The sequence below is a fragment of the Rana temporaria genome, chromosome 4 (genome assembly GCF_905171775.1).
Source record: "Rana temporaria chromosome 4, aRanTem1.1, whole genome shotgun sequence".
Classification (NCBI taxonomy): domain Eukaryota; kingdom Metazoa; phylum Chordata; class Amphibia; order Anura; family Ranidae; genus Rana; species Rana temporaria.
The window spans coordinates 110,765,694-110,787,634 of NC_053492.1; the positions used below are offsets into that span (position 1 = coordinate 110,765,694).

The 21,941-nt window shown below is 43.3% G+C and overlaps 1 protein-coding gene across 1 annotated transcript; it reads right to left on the reverse strand.

The window, feature by feature from the left end:
- Window positions 1-7,320: 7,320 nt before the first annotated feature.
- SRPRB (SRP receptor subunit beta) lies at window positions 7,321-20,832 on the reverse strand. The gene is made up of 7 exons (XM_040348750.1): window positions 20,655-20,832; window positions 12,974-13,068; window positions 11,485-11,562; window positions 11,006-11,088; window positions 9,071-9,207; window positions 8,768-8,822; window positions 7,321-7,827 (listed from the first exon to the last, which is right to left on the reverse strand). The coding sequence occupies exons 1-7, from the start codon at window positions 20,806-20,808 to the stop codon at window positions 7,611-7,613; spliced, it is 819 nt and encodes a 272-aa protein (XP_040204684.1). The 5' UTR covers window positions 20,809-20,832; the 3' UTR covers window positions 7,321-7,610.
- Window positions 20,833-21,941: the final 1,109 nt, after the last annotated feature.

Below are 21,941 nucleotides of genomic sequence, written 5' to 3' on the forward strand. Positions count from 1 at the left end.
ACCTTGGAAAATAAAGTGTATAAAAACTCCTCTACGCTACTACACCAGCTTAAAAAAAAAACGTTTAAAAAATCCAGTATGGACATAACACATCAGATGGCTCATTTTGGATCACTGGCCTGCTATTATTGCTGTGATACTGTGTGAGATCTCTCTTAAAATGACACCGTGTGAGAGCATTCATTTTCTTTATTTTAATAAAATGTATGGTTTTACGCTATGGTGTTTCCCTCTACTCTTGTCCCCTGAGTATCTCATTAAAGAAGATCTGTATAGGAGGAAGTGGTGGTTGAAATTCTCAACTGGAGGACCTGGGGAGTGCATTGAGACATCCCCATACACGCTGTTGACCTCCTATAAATATAGTGAGGTCCAATTGATAAGGTGAAGTATCATAAGTGCTGTTTGACCTTTGTTAAACATAGCGAGGTGCAACTGGTAAGGTGAGCGTACACCTATCTGTACACAGTAGTGGTGTGCGTTCACATCTTTGAAGATTTTAAAGTCACAGTGCAGATATTATCATACCTCCTGGGATTATTTTGGAGTTTATATACTTTGATATTTTTCACATTATTAGTAGACATCTGTTATATGTACAAATTAATTATATATAAGCCCCTGAAGTAATGATGTTCAAACATGTGTTGCATTGTTTCACATAAATATGAATGTTTGGTTTACCTTCTCAATGTTAATATTATAATTAAGAAGTGGGGAACACATCACCAGTTTAAAATAAAATACCTGGCATTTTGGGGCCTCAAGAAATTAGACATCAGTATTAATCAATTTAATTTAATCAATTTTCATACATACAGTATCTCACAAAAGTGAGTACACCCCTCACATTTTTGTAAATATTTTATTATATCTTTTCATATGACAACACTGAAGAAATTACACTTTGCTACAATGTATAGTGAGTGTACAGCTTGTATAACAGTGTAAATTTTCTGTCCCCTCAAAATAACTTAACACACAGCCATTAATGTCTAAACCGCTGGCAACAAACTGACTTGTTAGACCCCTTTCACACTGAGTTTTTCAGGCGGTACAGCGCTAAAAATAGCGCTGCTATACCGGCTGAAAAACTCCTTCACTGCCTACTCAATGTGAAAGCCAGAGGGCTTTCACACTGAGGCAATGCGCTGGCGGGAGAGAAAAAAGTCTCCTGTCAGCAGCATCTTTGGAGCGGTGAAAGGAGCGGTATGTATTTAAAACAATGGGAAACCATGGCAATACCGCCCGCAATGCGCCTCTGCAGAGGCGCATTGCAGGCGGTATTAGCCCTTTATCGGCCGCTAGCAGGGGTTAATACCGCACCGCTAGCGGCGGATTACCGCGGCGCTATACCGCTTCCGCACCAATGTGAAAGGGGCCTTAGTGTTACAAAGCCTCAGGTGTGAATTTGGTTGAAAAAGGGTTGGGTAAAAATCCACCCAAAGAGAGGAGTATTTAGCTCGCTGACACACCTGTAAGGTGTGGTTGTGCCTAAGTAAAACAATTAACAAAAGAAAACACAGTTGTATAGCACAAACTGTAAAGTAGGCAAAAATTAACCAAGCAGCGTAAACAAATCAAATTTATTAATGAAAAAATGGTACGGAATAATCCGAATAAAAAAAAAAAAAAAAAAAAAAAAAAAACACACAACAGATACCTTCCAAAAAGATTAGACGACATAAAACATTTAGACTTACTGCCTAAAAACCAGTTAAAGCTAAAGCGGAGGTTCACCCCAAGGCGCGTCACGAGTTTCCGAAAATAGCCGAACTAGGAGTCGGCTCTATACGGCACAATACGGCGCACAGACTAGGAGCCGTGTAGAGCTGACTGCGCAGGCTCCCAGTTCGGCTATTTTCAGAACTTGTGACGCGCCTTATCCGCCGGGGGAAAGTTTTTATCAAGCAAGTCAATCATCTAGGCCAAGTCCCAGGTGACATTGCACCGCTGCATAGGAACACCTACTCCCGCGGGAGCGAGTACCCGGAAACCAGGTGGAAAAGAACAATAATACAGTATGTACAACAAAAAAAAAAAAAAACACAAACAGCATACCGTACATGTCGGAAGTATGCTGAATGTAATGGTATATACGTGTTTTGAGGGTGAACCTCCGCTTTAAGTCCACACCCTCTGGTAAGAGTGCCCTACTTACCTCTTTCATATGATGCCTTGTTGATCCCTTCAGACAACCATATATTCAATCATCACGTTCATGCTTTTATTTATCACCTTCTCTATGGAATTTCAAGTGCTTATTTTTCAGGGTCTTCATATTGACTTTATACATATTTGTTTATGGGGTCTCCATACGGACTTTATTCACATTTCATTTTTGAGTTTTTTCAATTATTATGCTTATATAATAATTATGCACATCATCTAGCGCTGCACTATTGTTTTATCATTTATGACATAAAAAATACACACATACAAAAATAGTAAAAACAATCCAGGTAGTGATCCAGTATGAGGGAGGAATCAAACAAACAATTGAATAATCATAAAATTAGAGACGACTCAAAAAACTCAGATCTGAAGAAATGGTTGATTCCGGTGATGGAATCTCAGCAAATCACATCAAGACAGATGGAAGAAATGGTTGGAGATGAGGAGGAATAGTTCCTATTAGTGCTGTAGATAGCAGTTATTCATTTCGCCAAGAAAATCCTATCTAGCTTATATCTAGTAATCTTGAAAGAGAGTCAATCCAAGTGTAATGGTGGATAATATAGTTGAAACCTGATGAAATTAAATGATAGTCACAGACAGAGCTTTTTTTTCTCAGAAATTAGGTGCAGGAACTCTACCACGACCCCGTTCAGATTTTACAAAGAAGTAGAAGGGTCTTAAAGGGGCATTAAATACCAGGATTGCATTACATACAGAGTGCAGAGTTCAGAGGGTTACACACAGAGTGCAGAGCTGTTGCTTGTAAACACAGAAACCAGACTTCTGTGTTTACAAGTGTTTGTGGTGAGCAGGCACCAAAGGGTCTGAGCCAGAGGTGGTGGAACTGAGTTCCCCCTGAAAAAAAGCCCTGGTCACAGACAATAATTGGGACATGCATTGCTGGAATAAACAATTGACCGTATGCATTCAGATTAATGAGAGATGGAGTAGGTAGCTGGTGAGTGGCATATAGCTATTAAAGCACATTACTGGTTAGTATTCCTGAGTAATGAATGGGTGAAACACAGTGGTTCCCATAGATTAGCTTTCCTCACAAACAGTCAAGCATGGTGGTGGGAGCGTGATGGTCTGGGGCTGCACGAGTGCTGCCGGCACTGGGGAGCTACAGTTCATTGAGGGAGCCATGATTGCCCATGCTCTGGGATGGCATGTCAGCAAGCCCATATTGCGATAGTCAAGTTTGCCGACTTGCCATCCAAGAGCATCAAAGATGCATGGAGCAAGCGCTGAATAAACAAATACATCCTCTAATGCTGGCTCCTGTCCCAGGTGGAGCGATACCAAGTGCACTTAGTCTGGGACCTTTCTAGCAGCCTGGAGGGTGTTGCCAGCAGAAGCTGGAAGAGGAGGGTCAGTGTATTAACCACTTCAATACTGTGCACTTTTACCCCATTCTTGCCCAGGCCAATTTTCAGTGCTGTCGCACTTTAACAAAATAAAGATTTTTTTTTTTTTTTAAACAGATAGGGCTTTCTTTTGGTGGTATTTAATCACCACTGGGTGTTATTTTTTGGGAAGGAAGGAAAGAAAGTTCTCCTTCACCGATGGGCAGCTTTTATGGGCACTGATAATCAGCGATGCCCATCAGCGCAGACCCCCGTCAGGAGAGACGCTTATAGACTCTCCTTTACCGACACCCGGTCAGTGTGAATAGAGGTATGCCGATAACGGGCACTCCCATTTACACTGTCATTGGTCACAGCTGATCACGTGGTTAAAAAAAAAAAAGCCTACATTATAGGTTTACCGTGATCAGAGATGCAGTGTCACACCTGACCAATGATCGGCACGCACAATCCGCTTATTCCGAAGGACGTCATATGATGTCCAGTCAGAACAATGGAACCCCCTGCCCAGCTGTCATTCAGCTAGAGGAAGGAGTTACACATCATATAGAACTGCACTTTTGCAATGGAAAGAGGAGTCTTTGAATTGCGTCCCGCGACCCTACTTTTACAGGAGACCAAAAGCCATCCTTGGGATTGAGCGAGCCAGGCAGGAGCAGCAGAGATGGCTGGCACCCAGCCCAGCTCTACACCTGTCGGCTGGCAACATCTGGAGACTGTTGCTGCTCATTCATCCATTCCTTGTGATTGCGTTGCGTGGGCTCTTTGTGTACTATATGCGCTTTTATATTTTATTTTGCGAGTACATAATAGGTTGTACTAATAAAGCCCTTTGATCCTTTTACCAAAAGTTCTGCGCCGTTTTCTCCCTTTCTGTGCTTTTGCATTGGGCACGTTAGCAGATTCATAAAAAAAAAAAATGCAGCCGCTTTCACACTGATCCGCAGGCGGAGCGCAGCAGTGGGTTAGCTGCACTAAGCCATAGACTTCCATGATATCCTGTTGGTTTTAATGTGCTTTCAGAAAGTGAATCCCACCTGCAAGATGTTTAAGAAGTCTATGGCTTAGCGCAGCTAACCTGCAGATATGAAAGCAGCTTTCGTGTGCACAGTGAAATCAGAGTAAGCCATTTCAGTGCTGAAGAGGAGCTCATACAACTGTGCAAGACTAGGAAAAGTTGTTCTGTGCTCTCCTTCACAATGATGTTGGTCAGGAGCAGGTGGTCTAAATAACAAATTGCATAGAACATTTTTTTTACCTCCCACTGCAATCTAATAGAAAGCAAAATCTGTATGAAAAAAACTGTATATGAAAACGCATGTGCCTAGGATTCAACAAGTTGCACATCTTTTAAACCTCCCTGGCGGTATGATTATGTCAGGAATTTTGTACCAAAAGCGGTTAATTTTTTTGTATGGAAATTTGGCGTTATGTATTGTAGGCCAGCAACTCTTAGTAATTACCAAACAAGACTCTAGTAGACATCTCAGATGTGATACAGTTTGAAACACAAAATCATGAATTATAATAAATAACATAATTTTATTCAATAATGTAATACAAAATAATGAAAATTTGACAAAGAAAATTCAATAAACATCCTGAGTGTGATACATTTTGAAACAAGGTACAGCACAAAGACCAATGTCACAATCGGGACAATGGAACCTGCTTTCTTCTCAGACTTTTCTATTGCCATCTCTCTTTGAATAGCAAACCACACACATCCTAGTAGGTGCTGCTTTTTTGCGGTTGGCGGCATGTAATCCATAAAGTGACGACCAGTCAGGCGGTCTGGGTTGACAACGTCAACAGCACGTCATCTGGGTCTGTTCACAGCTACTGATGGCGTCTGGTGGTTGACAAAATCTGCTCAGCCACCTTCCAGATAAAATCAGAATGACCAAGAGGCTTTTCACTCTTTTCTCTGTACAGGATATATGCATTCCAAAAGGCATTGTTCCAGAAGATCCCTGAAAATCTTCTTATATTTTTTCTTGCCGTTTGCACATAGCCGGATAAAATGTCATTGCCCGATCGGCTCTGTCGACACCTCCCACGGCGTTATTATAGTCTATCGTGACTTCAGCACATCTTTCCCATGTTTTGTGTGGACCATGGCAGTGGAGGTATTTGAGTTTTTTTTCTTGGCAAACATAGATGGCATGTCATGTCGGTTAGGCCCAACGGTACCATACGCATCAGTCTTGTTTTGTAGAAAAACCTCATACAGTTCCGGTGATGTGTAGAAATTGTCCGTGGTCACACAATATCCTTTGTTCAGCAATGGCTCCAGCAGTGCAAGGACATATGATGTGGCTGTATCTGGGGTTGAACTTCATGCCTTTACTGGTGTAAATTACAGAATTCCAGTACCCAGTGGATGACTCGAAGAGCATGTAGAATTTGATGTCAAACAGCGCTCTTTTGGATGCAATAAACTGTATCCAGCTTAGGCGTCCCTTGTAGGCGATCAAAATTTCATACACGCCGACATCCCTTTCTGGCACGTAGGTCCGCTGGAAATTGGTCACAATAATTTGGCATACCTCCCAGATTTATTTATTTTAGTTTGGGCGCAGGATGCTCGGCCTCATCAAATGCTTCATTGTTCGTGAAGTGGAAATACTTCATGATGAGAGAAAACTGGTATTCTGACATCACAGTGCCAAAAAGAGTGGCCAGTAACTTATTAGTGGTCCAGTACCATTTCTGGAGCGTTTTTCCAACCACCCCCTGAAGAATGATGAGTCCCAGAAACTGTTCACACTTTCTGCTTCTGGAAAACCTGGCATGCAGCATAGCGGATTGCTGCTCTTGGTAGCGATTGGCCTCTGTGCCAATTTTTTCAATTACCTCCTCAGTGAGGAATAATTGCAGGTATGCCAGAGGGTTGTCACGCTCAACATCTACCTTCATCCCAGGTGAACCAGTGAAGGGGAATCTTGGGGCGCTACCTGGTCCATATCGCAGTCAATAGGGCACCAAGTGCGCACATCGCTGAGGTCAGGTGCAGGATCATCACTCACTATCGCTCAGTTCTGCGAGCAACTCCTTGTCGCCATCATTCAACTGGTCCAAAAGCGCTTTTGTAGTAAAGTGGGGCTTTTTTTACGCCATGTTATAAATATTTTATGGGCACAAATGACAGTAAAATGGCAGGTAGGGGCACTGTACAGTGATCAAGTGTCAGATTCTGAGATGATACAGTGTAATCCTCTCAGATTACAATGTATCACTTTTTGAATTTCCTGCCCAGTTCCGCTCCCATGCACCGCTGCTGCTTGCAGGAAACGGAACCAGGAAGTCAGATGCTGGCCGCCACAGCAGATGACATCACTGGATCGCTACGAGAAAGTAAGGGGACTCCACTGCCAGCTCTGCAAAGCTACCCCGATCGTGACCCGGGGTTACCGCTCCTGGCAGAGATAATCAACCACGAGTCACGCTCGGGAATACCGCCAGGGAGGTTAAACACATAGCAGTAGAAGTTAGAGAAGCCAGCTGATAGAACAGATAAACATGTGACCAATACATATAGAAGAGAGGAGTATGTGGGACTTTAAATGAGGGAGCGCCATGTCAAAAGGAACAATACCATAACAATTAAGTTACATTACATATGCCAAGGATAAGGGCATGTAGACACCTACCATACAAGCAATTTCTTCTGATTGTGGCCAGTTGATAATACTAATAAAAAGGTCACAATATGTGTGAACTCATACATGAACTGTCACACCTATTCATTTCTGATAAATTACACACAGGAAGATCATTTGCTTAATACTTCTGCTTTGGAAAAGTTTATTAGGAGAGCAAAAAAAAAAAAAAAAAAAAAGCTGCTGACTGGTTTCAACAAGGAATATTTCAGCCCACAACAAAAAAGTCCAAAAATAGGAAAAGCCAGCATACTGAACATGGTAGTTCTGTCCTCTTGACTGAGCATTTTCTGTCCAGCGGTCATTAAAAGTTTCAAAGCAGCGTTTAGACTAGAAAAATTTGGTTTTTGATTCAGTCAGAGAAGGCGCCCAAATAATTGGCTTTCCACCGAATATCTATACATCACACCAGTTTGGCCAGCCACCCCTCTACATTGCTGAGGTTGGCATCTCCCTCTTCCTCTTTGCTGTCCCGTGCGCTACATTCTAGGAATTCCACTTTCATAGGCACTTGGGAGAAGTCAAAGTCTTTGCCCTTTTTGCCAAGCTGTGTGTTAGATGGGGAGATACTGCTTTCCAGGGTGCTGGGAGCAGCTGACTGAGTGACACGTAGCGTGTTCCTGTAGAAAAAAACAAAAAGGCAACAATGTACAGACATATGAGAGGGGTAGAAGCAACCTCACCCGTTAATGCACAAGCTTGCGCAATATATTTTGTTTTCCACCCCCCCGCCTAATTTTTAAGCTAGCCAGCCTAAAAATCACCAGTAGCCTGGTCTCAATATGCAAGACTACTGCTGATTTTTAGGTTGTACAAAAGAATGCATAGTACCCCATGGCCTTTTGCACTTGGTTGCCAAGCAAAAAAACAAGAGCTCCCAGAGGCACCTAAAAGAAGGTTGAATGTAATATAATCACATTGTGATAACTGCATACACCAAAGACAATTTATTTCTATTTTTTTATCTGAGACTTCCAGACTGATAAGAATTTTACCATGTATACCAAGGTTATTCTTCGGTTATCTGCCAGCTGACAATAGCTTTTTCTGCCTTGTCTCTGACAAAAAGATGGTTTGTTTTGTTCAATTTTTTATGGCAGAGTATAAAGAATAAATAACAAAAAAGCAGACAAAAGGGCAAAGAACTAGCGAAATCTTGCCTCATTACTAACTTACTATGCACTGTGTCTTTGTGTAGGAAGCCCATCTAGAAAGAGACAGGGCATTGATTCTCTAGCAAAGAGAACAGTGTGTGTGCGCAGCACAGGGCTGCCATCAAGTCTTACCCCATATCTCCTGAGACTAGCAGTATCCTAGACCTCACACTTAACATATACAGCTATAAGGCTGGAAGCACAGGAGCACACTCATACCAGGAAGTGCTATTTTTCCAGGATGAATTCAAGACTACATTTCAGGATACTGTTTAGGCACGATTACCATTTGTAAATGTTCCCTATAAGCAAATCCCCACTTTTGAGCCTACTTAACTTGTCCATCCCAATACTTATTAAAAGTACAATCCCACCAGTTGCTCATGCAAAAACTTCTGGTACTTACAGTTCCTTTTCCAGTTGCTGCTGAATCAGTTTGGCCGACTTGGCCATAGAGATATCTGTTGGAAGAAAATTTGTTATTTTTTAAAACTCTCCAATTTGCAGAGAACAGTGCAATCAGGAATTACGAATTGAATGGTTTTGTGTGGATCAGGAAATAATCTCACACCACGACAGTTGAAAATATGAATTTAAAAACAGAAATGGATACCCCTGAATTGAGGATTGTTTTATTTATCTTACTATAAATATCAGTACACTGCCTACATTATATCCCCTTGTATTAACATCTCAGACAGGGACATACCTTGCTTGTTGCAGGCTATTAGTATGGGTGGGGCATTCTTCTGCAGTGTAACATCTGTTAGAATATGGTACAGGAACTCTGCCACATCTTTAACTTCACGCTGGAAAGCTGAACTGTCCACCACAAATACCATGGCCCTGCAAATAGGAGGAAAAGTAGGATCATTAGTAACAACAGTAATACACAACATAGCAGTAAGAGATATAGGCCCCTTTCACACTGGGGCGGGAGGCACCGCTAAAAATAGCGGCGCTATACGTTTGGATTTGCCGCGGGATTCGGTCACTAGTGGTGCGGTATTAACCCCCGCTAGCGGCCGATAAGGGGTTAATACCGCCCACAATGCACCTCTGCAGAGGCGCATTGCGGGCGGTATTGCCGCGGTTTCCCATTGTTTTAAATGGGAAGGAGCGGTATACACGCCGCTCCTCTCAAGATGTTGCGGGCAGGAGATTTTTTTTCTCTCCCGCCAGCGCATCGCCTCAGTGTGAAAGCCCTCAGGCAGTGCAGGAGTTTTTCAGGCGGTATAGCAGTGCTATTTTTAGCGATGTACCGCCTGAAAAACTCCTCAGAGTGAATGGGGTCTTAGTCTTAGAAACCTGGTGACATCACCGCACAGACATCGTTCCTCTACAGGCTACTTAGTATGAAATTAGACCAGACATCTTCAATCCCAATTTAAAAAAGTTGGGAATGTATAAAGTCAACATAAGCCCAGGTTCACACTGGGCTGCGGGAGTGAAGCCGTGCAAGTTCAGCTTAACTCGCACAATTTCACTCCTGCTGGCAGTCCCGATTACAGAGACATCTGCACAGATGTCAATGTAAATCATGGGCTGAAAAAAAAAAAAAAAAAATTAATAATAATGATAAAAAAAATAGTATTATTATAATAATAAAAATAGTACAGAAACGACTTTTTAAAATCGGCGCAGCAGATGTGGTGCCGCAGTGATGACGGTGCCATTGTGGGCAAATGCCGTTGATATGACATGCGATTTGACAAGTCAAATCGCACCAGTGTGAACCAGGGCTAAAAAAAAAAACTGAATGCAATGATTTGCAAATCTAAAAACCCATTTTAGGCACAATGGAAAAACGTATTAAAAAGTTTAAAACTGAGAAAATGTACCATTTTAAGAAAAAATAAGGTAATTTTGAAATTGATGGCAGCAACACATCTCAAAAAAGGTTGAGATAGGGCCAGGTGGTGCAGCATCCCTAACACTTTGTAAATGTCTGGGAACTAAGGAGACCAGTTGCTGGAGTTTTGGAAGAGGAATGAGATCACATGACCCAGAATAATAAATGAAGGCAGCGGCGGGGTGGATTAGTGAGAAGCGGGGAGGAGGACAGGGCAATGGAGAAAACACGGTGCTGAAGAGAATGCTGCGGGAGGCTGTGCATTACCCAATGAGGATTGCCAACATCCAGAGAAGTGACTCCCATGGTGTGCAAAGAGGAACACTATGGGGTTGATTTACGAAAGACAAATCCACTTTGCACTACAAGTGCACTTGAAAGTGCAGTCACTGTAGATCTGAGGGGGGACATGCAAGGAAAATATATATTTTTTTAGCTTGTACATTATTGGATGATAAAATCAGCAACGCTTTCCCTAAGATCTACAGGGACTTCACTTACAAGTTCACTTTCAAGTGCATTTACCTTTAGTAACCCCCATAGTATCCAGAACACAGCTGAACACATATTGGATTAGGGCACTATTATTTTATTAACCAGGAAGTAAAGGGTCAGAATTTGCCTGTTGGGAGTATCCAGGATTCTGGGAAATATAAAGACAACATCTAAAAGAAAAAATGTTGGGTTCATGCATTTATACCCAAGGACAGTTCCTTTTGTAACACATATACTTCCATTTTACAAGTTTACAGAGATGCTGAGTAACTGATACGACCAATAATGTTTCAGTACCTGGCTGCTGCCTTGTATTGCTCCAAGAACAGAAGTCTCAAGCTGTCATGGCCGGGAATATCAACCAATGTAAAACTGGAGCCCTGTATGTGCAATAAAAGAAGTTGAGAAACAAGACTCCTGTCTTCTTGGTAGTCAAAGACGACAGATTCAGCATAAAGCAATAACCAAACATATTGTTACTTGTGAAATACTTGCAGATTCAATACCCAAGGCAATGTAATTACCAGTGCACTCAGCAATCTGTGCATCTTTAATATTGTTACAGAAAATAGATGAGAAATGGACCCTCGTGGAAAGATCATACAAGAATGTCTATTGAGATGCTAAAGCAGTATATATGTATTTGTCCATAGGTAACACTAGTGAAACACAATATATCCTTTAATAAAACAATCATAAAGGTAATATAAAGACCTGTTTTTGCATAAAACCCCAAAGGAAGTCCCCCAATCAAGATTTAGGAAAAACACTTTTACCTTGTCACCTTTTCCTCTGTAAACGGCAGACGTGGCAGTAATAGAAGTCTGTGTTTTCCTGAATTTTCCAGTTAAAAACTGAAATATAAAAATATAAAAAATTGTTAAGCTTTACAACATACACTCCACTTTCACTAAAAATCATGGTAGTTACTTGTGTGACTGGCTCGCCACTTTCCCCAGAAGTCTGCATAGAGCTCAAGAAAAAACAATCAGACCTCTCTAGCACTCATCCTACAGTTACTGCATTGGTTTTCTTCAATTAGACAAAATAAAGCAACCTGTACCAACGGGCAATCCCTGGTCACCGATGAGACTGCTATAAACAATTGACTGGTTTCTATAGGTCACTGCACTGTTCAAAATGCCACTGATTTTTGTATTTCAGTGCGTTAGGGTTACAGTTCTCCTTTTAAATCTGGGCAACAATTCTGTATGCTTCAGCTAAAGAGTAGCACTTGAAATAGTCCTGGGATGTGTCTGTAATGTAACAGGTGGCCTTTGATAGTCGACTGTTTAAACTCAGCTGCCCTGTCACCACACTCTCCCATAGTTCCCAGAATGGAGGGAATGTCCCTATGCTAGAGCTACACGGTTCTGGCTAAAAGGAGAATCACAATTTTTTGGCTTAGAATAAAAAAAAAAAAAATCACAATTCTCGTGGTGTAACATCTTCTTTCACATTATATAAAAAAAAATTGGGCTAACTGCGGTTTATTTATTTTTTTAATTCATTAAAGTGTATTTAAAAAAAAAAAAAATTGCGTTTGACAAACCGATGCACAAATACGGTGCGACATAAAATATTGCAACAGCCATCATTTTATTCGCTAGGGTCTCTGCAAAAAAAAAAAAGAAGATTATATATATATAATTTTATATAATAAAAATTATATATATCATGTTTGGGTCTTCCAATTAATTTTCAAGCCGAAAATAATGATTTTTTTACTTGTAAGAAACAAATGTCAGAAAAGGTTTGGTCTTTAAATTGTTAAACTTCCTTCATCTACATGCCCGAGTTCTTTCCTTTGATAAAAGAATGAAAAGATACTTTGTTTCTACTTATTTTAATGTTGTATTAAAACTTGGCAGGCTGCCTTGATTTTGTTTTTCCACTGTGAGAACTCTCTGCATTTGTTAGAAAGATTGTGATTTTCGATTCTTCATGATTAATCGTGCAGCTCTACCCTATGCCAAGTTGGACATTACCAAATATGACAAGTGGGTATACTGGTCAAAAGGAAGAGCAAGCTGTGGGGTCAAAAACTGCCTTAGAGAGTGTCGAGGTGTTAGAGAGGGGACACAACCTCATTACCAGCTATACTGTGCAAAAACATCAGTCAGATGATAAATGTGCAACTGACATAAGCTATTCCGCCAGCACATGGCCCCAATGATCACAGCACAATCTAGCAGAGTTTTATCTAGGTTCAGCTGATTAGATTTCATCTATAAATATTTTAACAATGATATAAAATTGCCATACCCGGATGAAGAGTAAAGTCTTCCCAGAATCAGACAAGCCAACTAGTAAAATGGCTCTTCTGCTAGTTTGCCTCTGACGTAGAAACTTCCACAGCACTAAAAAGAGAAAACACAGGGTTGTGAACAAATATACCTACAATGCAACAAGAACACTGTACTCTGTTACACGAACACTACTTGCCTCAAACAGTGGGAAGCTACTAAGCCAAGGTAGGTATTTCCAATGCTGCCCACTATGTTCAAAGCAATACTGATTTTTAGAGTGAAAGCTGACCCTGAGAATTTATGAAGTACACTATGTATGTATGTATGTATGTATGTATGTATATATTAGAGGTAGACCGATATATCGGTCGGCCGATATATCAGCCGATATTTGGCCGTTTTTGTGAAATCGGCATTGGCCGTTTTTTTTTTAAAAATCGGCCGATTAACGGCTACAATATCTGGCCCGCATTGCTGCCTGCCCTGCAGTACTGACCAGTGACCGCGCTCCCCGCATTTATGTATCCGATTCCTCCATCCGCACGGCCACTGCAGAAGGGACAGAGATTTCACTCACATCGCGCTGCCCGCCGTGCCCCGCCCCCTCCCTCGGTGTGCTGTTTGGGGAGAAACAAACAATCATTGGCTTATGACTGCCACCTGACTAATGTAACTCCCCCAAGCAGGAGATCATGGCCAGCAATAGCTCCGTCTTCCTTCCCTGCTGAGGCAGAGTCTGCTGTAACCTCAGACCTGGACATTGCTTGCCTAATATGCTTGTACATAATGATTCAGGGACATCTTGATTAGTTCCATTTGGAGTTTCTAGACCAAATGGAAGATGTATTCACTCCATTGTGTGCTGGGTTAACTCAAATTCTCTTCTTATTTAGATTGTTTGTAACAGTTCCAATGGGATTTTGTAGGGGGTATCCATATGTGTGTAGATGTCCCGACCATTGCAGATGTTACCTTTAACTCTGAAGGATCATTTCTATGCCAAGTCACTCAAACATTGATAAATTAACTTCTCACCCCGTCTAGAACATCAAAAGGGTCATGATAGTTTTTGAACACAAAGTAAACCACTGGGTTTCATGACTGGAATTATTGATTAATAACCATTTCTCCTTTGCATTCTTGCGAATGTTGGAAAAAAGTGTTCTAGCTTGTCCACCACCCATCCCTCTCCACAATGCTGCACCACCCATCCCTCTCCACAATGCTGCACCACCCATCCCTCTCCACAATGCTGCACCACCCATCCCTCTCCACAATGCAGCACCACCCATTCCTCACAATGCAGCACCACCCATCCCTTTCAACGCAGCACCACCCACGCCTAGCACCACCCACCCGTCTCCACAACGCAGCACCACCCACCCGTCTCCACAACGCAGCACCACCCACCCGTCTCCACAACGCAGCACCACCCACCCGTCTCCACAACGCAGCACCACCCACCCGTCTCCACAACGCAGCACCACCCATCCCTCTCCACAACGCAGCACCACCCATCCCTCTCCACAATGCAGCACCACCCATCCCTCTCAACGCACCACCACCCACGCCTACCACCACCCATCCCTCCCCACAACACAGCACCACCCATCCCTCCCCACAACGCAGCACCACCCACGCCTAGCACCACCCATCCCTCTTCACAACGCAGCACCACCCATCCCTCCCCACAACGCAGCACCACCCACGCCTAGCACCACCCATCCCTCTTTACAACGCAGCACCACCCATCCCTCTCCACAACGCAGCACCACCCGGTACAGAGATGTGGTTGTGGAAGAGGGGGGGTACAGAGGTGGTTGTGGAAGAGGGGGGGAACAGAGGTGGCTGTGGAGGAGGGAAGTACAGAGAGGTGGCTGTGGAGCCACCTCTCTGTACCCCCCTCCTTCACAGCCACCTCTCAGTACCCCCCTCCTCCACAGCCACCTCTCAGTACCCCCCTCCTCCACAGCCACCTCTCAGTACCCCCCTCCTCCACAGCCACCTCTCAGTACCCCCCTCCTCCACAGCCACCTCTCAGTACCCCCCTCCTCCACAGCCACCTCTCAGTACCCCCCTCCTCCACAGCCACCTCTCTGTACCCCCCTCCTCCACAGCCACCTCTCAGTACCCCCCTCCTCCACAGCCACCTCTCAGTACCCCCCTCCTCCACAGCCACCTCTCAGTACCCCCCTCCTCCACAGCCACCTCTCTGTACCCCCCTCCTCCACAGCCACCTCTCAGTACCCCCCTCCTCCACAGCCACCTCTCAGTACCCCCCTCCTCCACAGCCACCTCTCAGTACCCCCCTCCTCCACAGCCACCTCTCTGTACCCCCCTCCTCCACAGCCACCTCTCAGTACCCCCCTCCTCCACAGCCACCTCTCAGTACCCCCCTCCTCCACAGCCACCTCTCAGTACCCCCCTCCTCCACAGCCACCTCTCAGTACCCCCCTCCTCCACAGCCACCTCTCAGTACCCCCCCCCTCCACAGCCACCTCTCAGTACCCCCCTCCTCCACAGCCACCTCTCAGTACCCCCCTCCTCCACAGCCACCTCTCTGTACCCCCCTCCTCCACAGCCACCTCTCTGTACCCCCCTCCTCCACAGCCACCTCTCAGTATCTCTTCTTTATTATTTAACCAAAATGTTAAATTTTACGAAATGGGGAAAAAAAAAACAAAAAAAAAAAAAAATCGGCCCAAAATATCGGCCGCAAAAATCGGCATTGTATATCGGCCACCCTGATTTCTATATAATCGGCCATAGAAAAACCCATATCGGTCGACATATATATATATATATATATATATACATATACATACACACACACACACACACACGCGCTCTCTTTTTGTGATCCCATTCATATAGCATGCCAGAAAATACATTTTTACCTTTAACAGAGTTTGGAGCAGGCATTGGGCAGCTTAAAACATTACTATGAACAAGTTGAGCTGTTGAGGAAACTCAAGCTGTCCCCATCCTTTGTTAGGACAGACAGTGTTCAAGCCTAGTTCACAGCTGATCATGAGGTCTGCCAGGACAGTACTGACAGGGTTAATTATGGTAACCAAACTCCCTGGGACCCACTACATAGCAGAAGAAAACTTCAGTTATGGAGTGTTCAGAAAAAAGTAAAACATAAGCAGCATTTTATTATTTATTTTAAGTTATGTTGAGTGAATGTGGTCATGTAGCAAATGTAAATTAGAGGTTCTCTTGATTTAGCTGCAAAAGTGGAAATACACTTTAAACTAAACTGTCACTACAGAAATAGAGTTGAGATATGCCATCCTGATCCTTCCTTTGTTACCTAGTGACAACAAACTGGGCCAAGTTGTCAGAAATACAAGTAAAGACACAAGGGTATGTATGGAAGGCAAGAGGCTTGATTTTTTCTGCAATTCATAGTGTACACTGATCTCTAGGGCATCATTTTAGGGGATATATGGCTTTGATGCCACCATCACTGCATCTGTACCCTTCCCTAACACACCAAGTCCCTGTACAGTTCTTACATTGAAGAACACAGCAGAAGTGTATGGGGCTGACTATTTGTATTCAAGTACTATGCAAGGATCATGTTCAGCACATGGCTGTCTTGATAGGGATGTACTAAACGCTACACACTAAGCAACTCCTCTGATTTCCTTAAAGTGGTTGTAAAGGCAGAAGCTTTTTTTATCTTAAAGCGGAGGTTCACCCTTAGAGGGCACTTTTTAGCCTTAGATTCCTGCTCGTTTTGTCTAGGGGAATCGGCTATTTGTTTTAAAATATGAGCAGTACTTACCCGTTTACGAGATGCATCCTCTCCGTCGCTTCCGGGTATGGGCTGCGGGAATGGGCGTTCCTTCTTGATTGACAGTCTTCCGAGAGGCTTCCAACGGTCGCATCCATCGCGTCACGATTTTCCGAAAGAAGCCGAACGTCGGTGCGCAGGCGCAGTATAGAGCCGCACCGACGTTCGGCTTCTTCCGGCTACGAGTGACGCGATGGATGCGACCGTCGGAAGCCTCTCGGAAGACTGTCAATCAAGAAGGAACGCCCGCTCCCGAAGACCCATACCCGGAAGCGACGGAAGAAGATGCATCTCGTAAACCGTAAGTACAGCTCATATTTTAAAACAAATAGCCGATTCCCCTAGACCAAACGAGCAGGAATCTAAGGGGAAAAAAAAAAAAAATTTAATAAATGAGTGAACTCCCGCTTTAATGCATTCTATGTATGAATGGTAAAAACCTTCTGTGTGCAGCAGCCCCCAACACTTACCTGAGCCCCCCATCGATCCAGCGATGTCCACGAGAGCCTTGCCTCTCCGGGGACTCGCACTCCTGATAGGCTATTGACCAATGGCCCTCACTGCTGTCAATCACAGCCAGTGAGCCAATCAGGAGATGAAGGGGCGGGACAGAGCCAGGGCTGTGTGTGAATGGACACAGAGCTGCAGCTCAGGAGCATGCCTGCTTGCTGTGGGGGCCCCCGGCAGGAAGGAGGGGCCAGGAGCGCTGACGTGGGACCCGAGGAGAGGAGGACCCGGGTTGCTCTGTGCAAAACCACTGCACAGAGCAGGCAAGTATAACAGGTTTGTTAAAAAAATAAATAATAATAAAAAAAAGACAGCCATGTATTGCACACATTTATGCATTCTATTGGTCAGAATATAAATTCTGCCCACTGTAATGCAATAATGAGCCTAGAATTTAGCCACAATTATGTGCACTCCTGTATTTTTTTCCTGCCCAAATGGGCTGGTGAGGTTTTTGTTTTAGACTGCAAGAGCATATATGTGAATGGACACAGAGGCTAACATACAGGATGAAATAAAATAAAAAAGCCTGCTCAGTGTGCAAAAGGCCTAAAATGTAAAAAAAAAAAAAAATAATAACACTGATCTCTCTCAGACCTTTACATGTATTTTCTAGTGCCCAAACTCCAGGAAAAGGAAATTCCTCCTTTACAGTGGAGCTTCCGCTGCATTATAATGGTTGCAAGCCTATGCTCTGATCACAGGTCCACTGATGTCATCAAGTCCAATGCAGAGCACTTAGACCTGTAGAGGAGTAGAGGAGAGCACCAGCTGCCGGGATGTGCATCTGCAAACCTGTTTTTTTTTTTCTTTACAGCCATCTAGACAGAGAAAATTATTCCCTGGAGATTATCTATCTACACACACACACACACACACACACACACACACACACAGGTTGGCTTGGTTACATCTAATCTTCATATTTCACATCCGGAGTGGGCGGGAATGCAGAAATTCACTGTAAAAGCCTGTGCTACACATACAGTCAGTGCTGGTCTCTGTGTGCTGCTTGAGCTACTTGCCACCTCAACACCTCAAGCATTTGGAGAACGTCTTGCATTCTTTTTAATGAACACAAGGTGGTGTTCTCTAATGACTGGATGAAGTTGAGAGGAGGGAGATTACATCATGAACACCTCAGCCAGAGAACACCTTGCATTCATTAAAAAGAATTCAAGATGTTCTCTGAATGGTGGAGGTACTGAGCCAGTGACCCAGTGTGCTTGTTTACAGACAGCAAGTCGCTCCAGCAGCACCCAGAAGAGACCAGCATTGACCACTACAGGGAATTTCTGCATCCCTCAGAAAACAGGTGTGTAGGCGCTACAACCTTTCCACACAACAGCTCCGTCTGGTGCTCAGACCTCAAGGCTGCCGACACCTCCAACGTACCGGAATAAGCAAAGGGATGGTCGACATCCAAAAAATAGTATTCCTTTATTAAAAAAACATGTACAACGCTGTAAGTCTTTTCAATAAAAGAATATCATCTTTTTGGATGTCATCCTGTGGGCCGACCCTCCCTTTACAATTTCTGTATCCCTCCCTGGAGGATGAGATGACGGGGAGGGGGTCATACCTGTAATGATCTCCTTGCTGATATGACTGTTAAGTGTATGAAGGATTTACTGATCTTCTCATTCATCTACTGGACAGGGAATAGAGAGTACGGTCCCTAAAATGGTTCTGGGTATGACAACCATAGGATGTAATCAAGCTAGACCAATGCAAGTTTAACTGCTTGCTGCCAGCATACATATATACAGTATACAGCCCTGGCAGTAATGTGTGTGTGTGTATATATATATACACACACATAGCTGCAGGCATGATCCTGGTAGCGTTTTTTTTTTTTGAAGGCAAGTCATTGGCTTTCCAGTAAAAAAGTGATCCAATCGGATTTACAGACAGTCCTTGGAAGGAGCACACCTACAGCAGTTGCTGGCTCTCTCATTCCACTGTGGAGCCTGGGCCCCTGTAAGTCGTTGGGTTTGGCAGCATAGAGGAGATGAAGGAACATCCGTACCCTGATCTCTGTGGTGAGCGAAGCTGGAAGTGACGAGGATTTCACCACTTCAGGTTTCAGTGCCATCATTCCCTGGCTGCTACAAACATGATCAGTGTTTGACCATATACTTTGAATTGCAGGGGAGACATTAGGGGTCTGATCAACAGCTGATGTCTCAATAAAGAGTACCTGTCACTGTCAAACTATCCCAAGGGATGCGCTTCTTCCCTCACCACAGCAATACATTTAAAATGAAAAGAAGTTATAAAATATATATATATATATATATATATATATATATATATATATATATATATATATATATATATATTTTTAGCTGGCAAATTTGTCAAGCCCTGTATGTATGTATGTGTATATATATATATATATATATATATATATATATTAGGGCTGTTACTGATCAAAATTTTTCTGTTCGATTAATCGTTTTTTTTTTTAATCGATTAATCGACTAATTTCGATTAATTATAATGCACATACAGATCCAACTACTTTAAGCTGATCTCCTTGCAGGCTGATTCCCAGTGCAGCTACCAACAACTGGAAACATGGATAGGATACAAAAAACACACAAAGGCAGCGCTCGATGGGAATAGCATTAACACTTTTATAGTCTTCAAGTAGGTAAGTAACCAAATAAATAGTGCACTGGAGATAAAATCGGTGTAGCTACATAAACTGTACAAATGGTGCAAGTAATACCAAACGGTACCAAAAGCAGTCATAAAAACATGTAGCTAAGTATGATACTGGTATAAAAATGTGTACAACAATACCACTGCTGAATCCAGATGATAGGTTAACATCAGTCCGTCGTCATGTAGATGTCCCATGAAGGGGAACTATCACAACTCCCAGTGGATGGTTGTAGAATCCCAGGTTGATAGAGGGAAGTGTAACAGCCCTTGCGTGTGGCAGATAATAAGGTCCCGCCGACATGCAGATATGAAGGCACAGCAGAGCCCTTCAGATGGACACGGCAAGCCCAGCCGCTGTCCGTGACGTTACTGGATCTCCGACGGAACTCCCTGAAGGCCCAGAAGCCGGCGGAGAGGTGAGTACCAATTAACAGAATTTTAATCGATCAAAAAGATTTTGATCGATCAAAAAAATTAAAGATTAATCGATTAATTAAAAGTTAATTTGCACAGCCCTAATATATATATATATATATATATATATATATATATATATATATATATATATATATTATCCATACACACATATATATACAAGCACATGTTTACACATAAGAAGTAATTCTATGGTCACGATGCCATGCAGCCCTCTCCTGGCACACTGGCATATGTATCCTGGCACTCCTTTACAGAAGACTAGAGAAGATTGAGAACTCACCCAGGCTGACCAGCACAACTACAAGTGCTACAATTACAGAGATGACGGTGGGGTCTTGTCTCTGTATTTCCTGTCTGATGGATTCCATATCCAGAGACCACTGAGGACCGCCAGCATCCTTAACCGCCGCCATAGCTGTCCACCAGCAGCGCATGCGCAGTACAACAGAAATCGCAACACGCATGCCCCTCACCTCCCCTATACGTGTCACTTCACGCCAACCAGTGAGCCAAGAGCTTCCGGGATCCACACAGCACGCTAAAGCCCGGGCGCGTCACGTGGTGTAATGGAAGGGCGGTGCTTGCTATGATGTAGGTGACGTGTAGGAGGGACAGGTGACTGTGCTGTGCGCTGTCACCTTCACATGACAGATGTACTGATCACTGCTGCCTTCTCATTGGTCTTTTTCCACAACCATATCCTGTGTTCTCCCCAGTCCTCGCTCTTGTGTGATTGATGTGTAGAAATCAGTGTATATGTAATGTGTGTGTATGACAAGAAATCGTTCATCAATCCTTAGATGAGCACGTGGTTTTGTAAAGAATATCCACACATGTAAGGTGAGGGGACGTGGCGTCTGGCTTCATTCGTGAGACTGTATCAGAGCACCACAAACCAAAAACGCTATTTCATTCGGTGGGCGGTCCGTAAGGGGTTAACTACTTGACCTGCAGAAGATTTACCCCCTTCATAACCAGGCTATTTTTTTTGCGATACGGCACTGCGTTGCTTTAACTAAAAATTGCGCAGTCGTGCGACTTTGTACTCAAACATTTTTTTTTCCACAATAAGAGCTTTCTTATGATGGTATTTGATTAATTCTGCGGTTTTAATTTTTGCGGCGTATAGTTAGACTTGCCATGTTAAGTATGGCCGTCGTTCCCGCGTCGAAATTAGATTTTTTTTTTTGCCAAAGTCGTCCGTGAATAGGGATGGACGTAATTCACGTCTAAGTAAAAAAAATGACGTTGTTGCGATGTCATTTACCGGAATGCACAGCGGGAAATTTAGGGACGGCGCATGCGCAGTTCATTCGGCGCGGGGACGCGCTTCATTTAAATGAAACACGCCCCCTACTCGCCGATTTGAATTACGCGCCGAGAGATACACTACGCCGCCGTAACTTACGGCGCAAATTCTTTGTGGATTCGAAGAATTTAAAATTGCGCCTATCTAATTGTATGTGGATCTGGCCCACAGTGTCTACAAACTATGGGATATTTGTTTATTTTTTTTACTAGTAATGGCGATGATCAGCGACGTATAGCGGGACTGTGATATTGCACC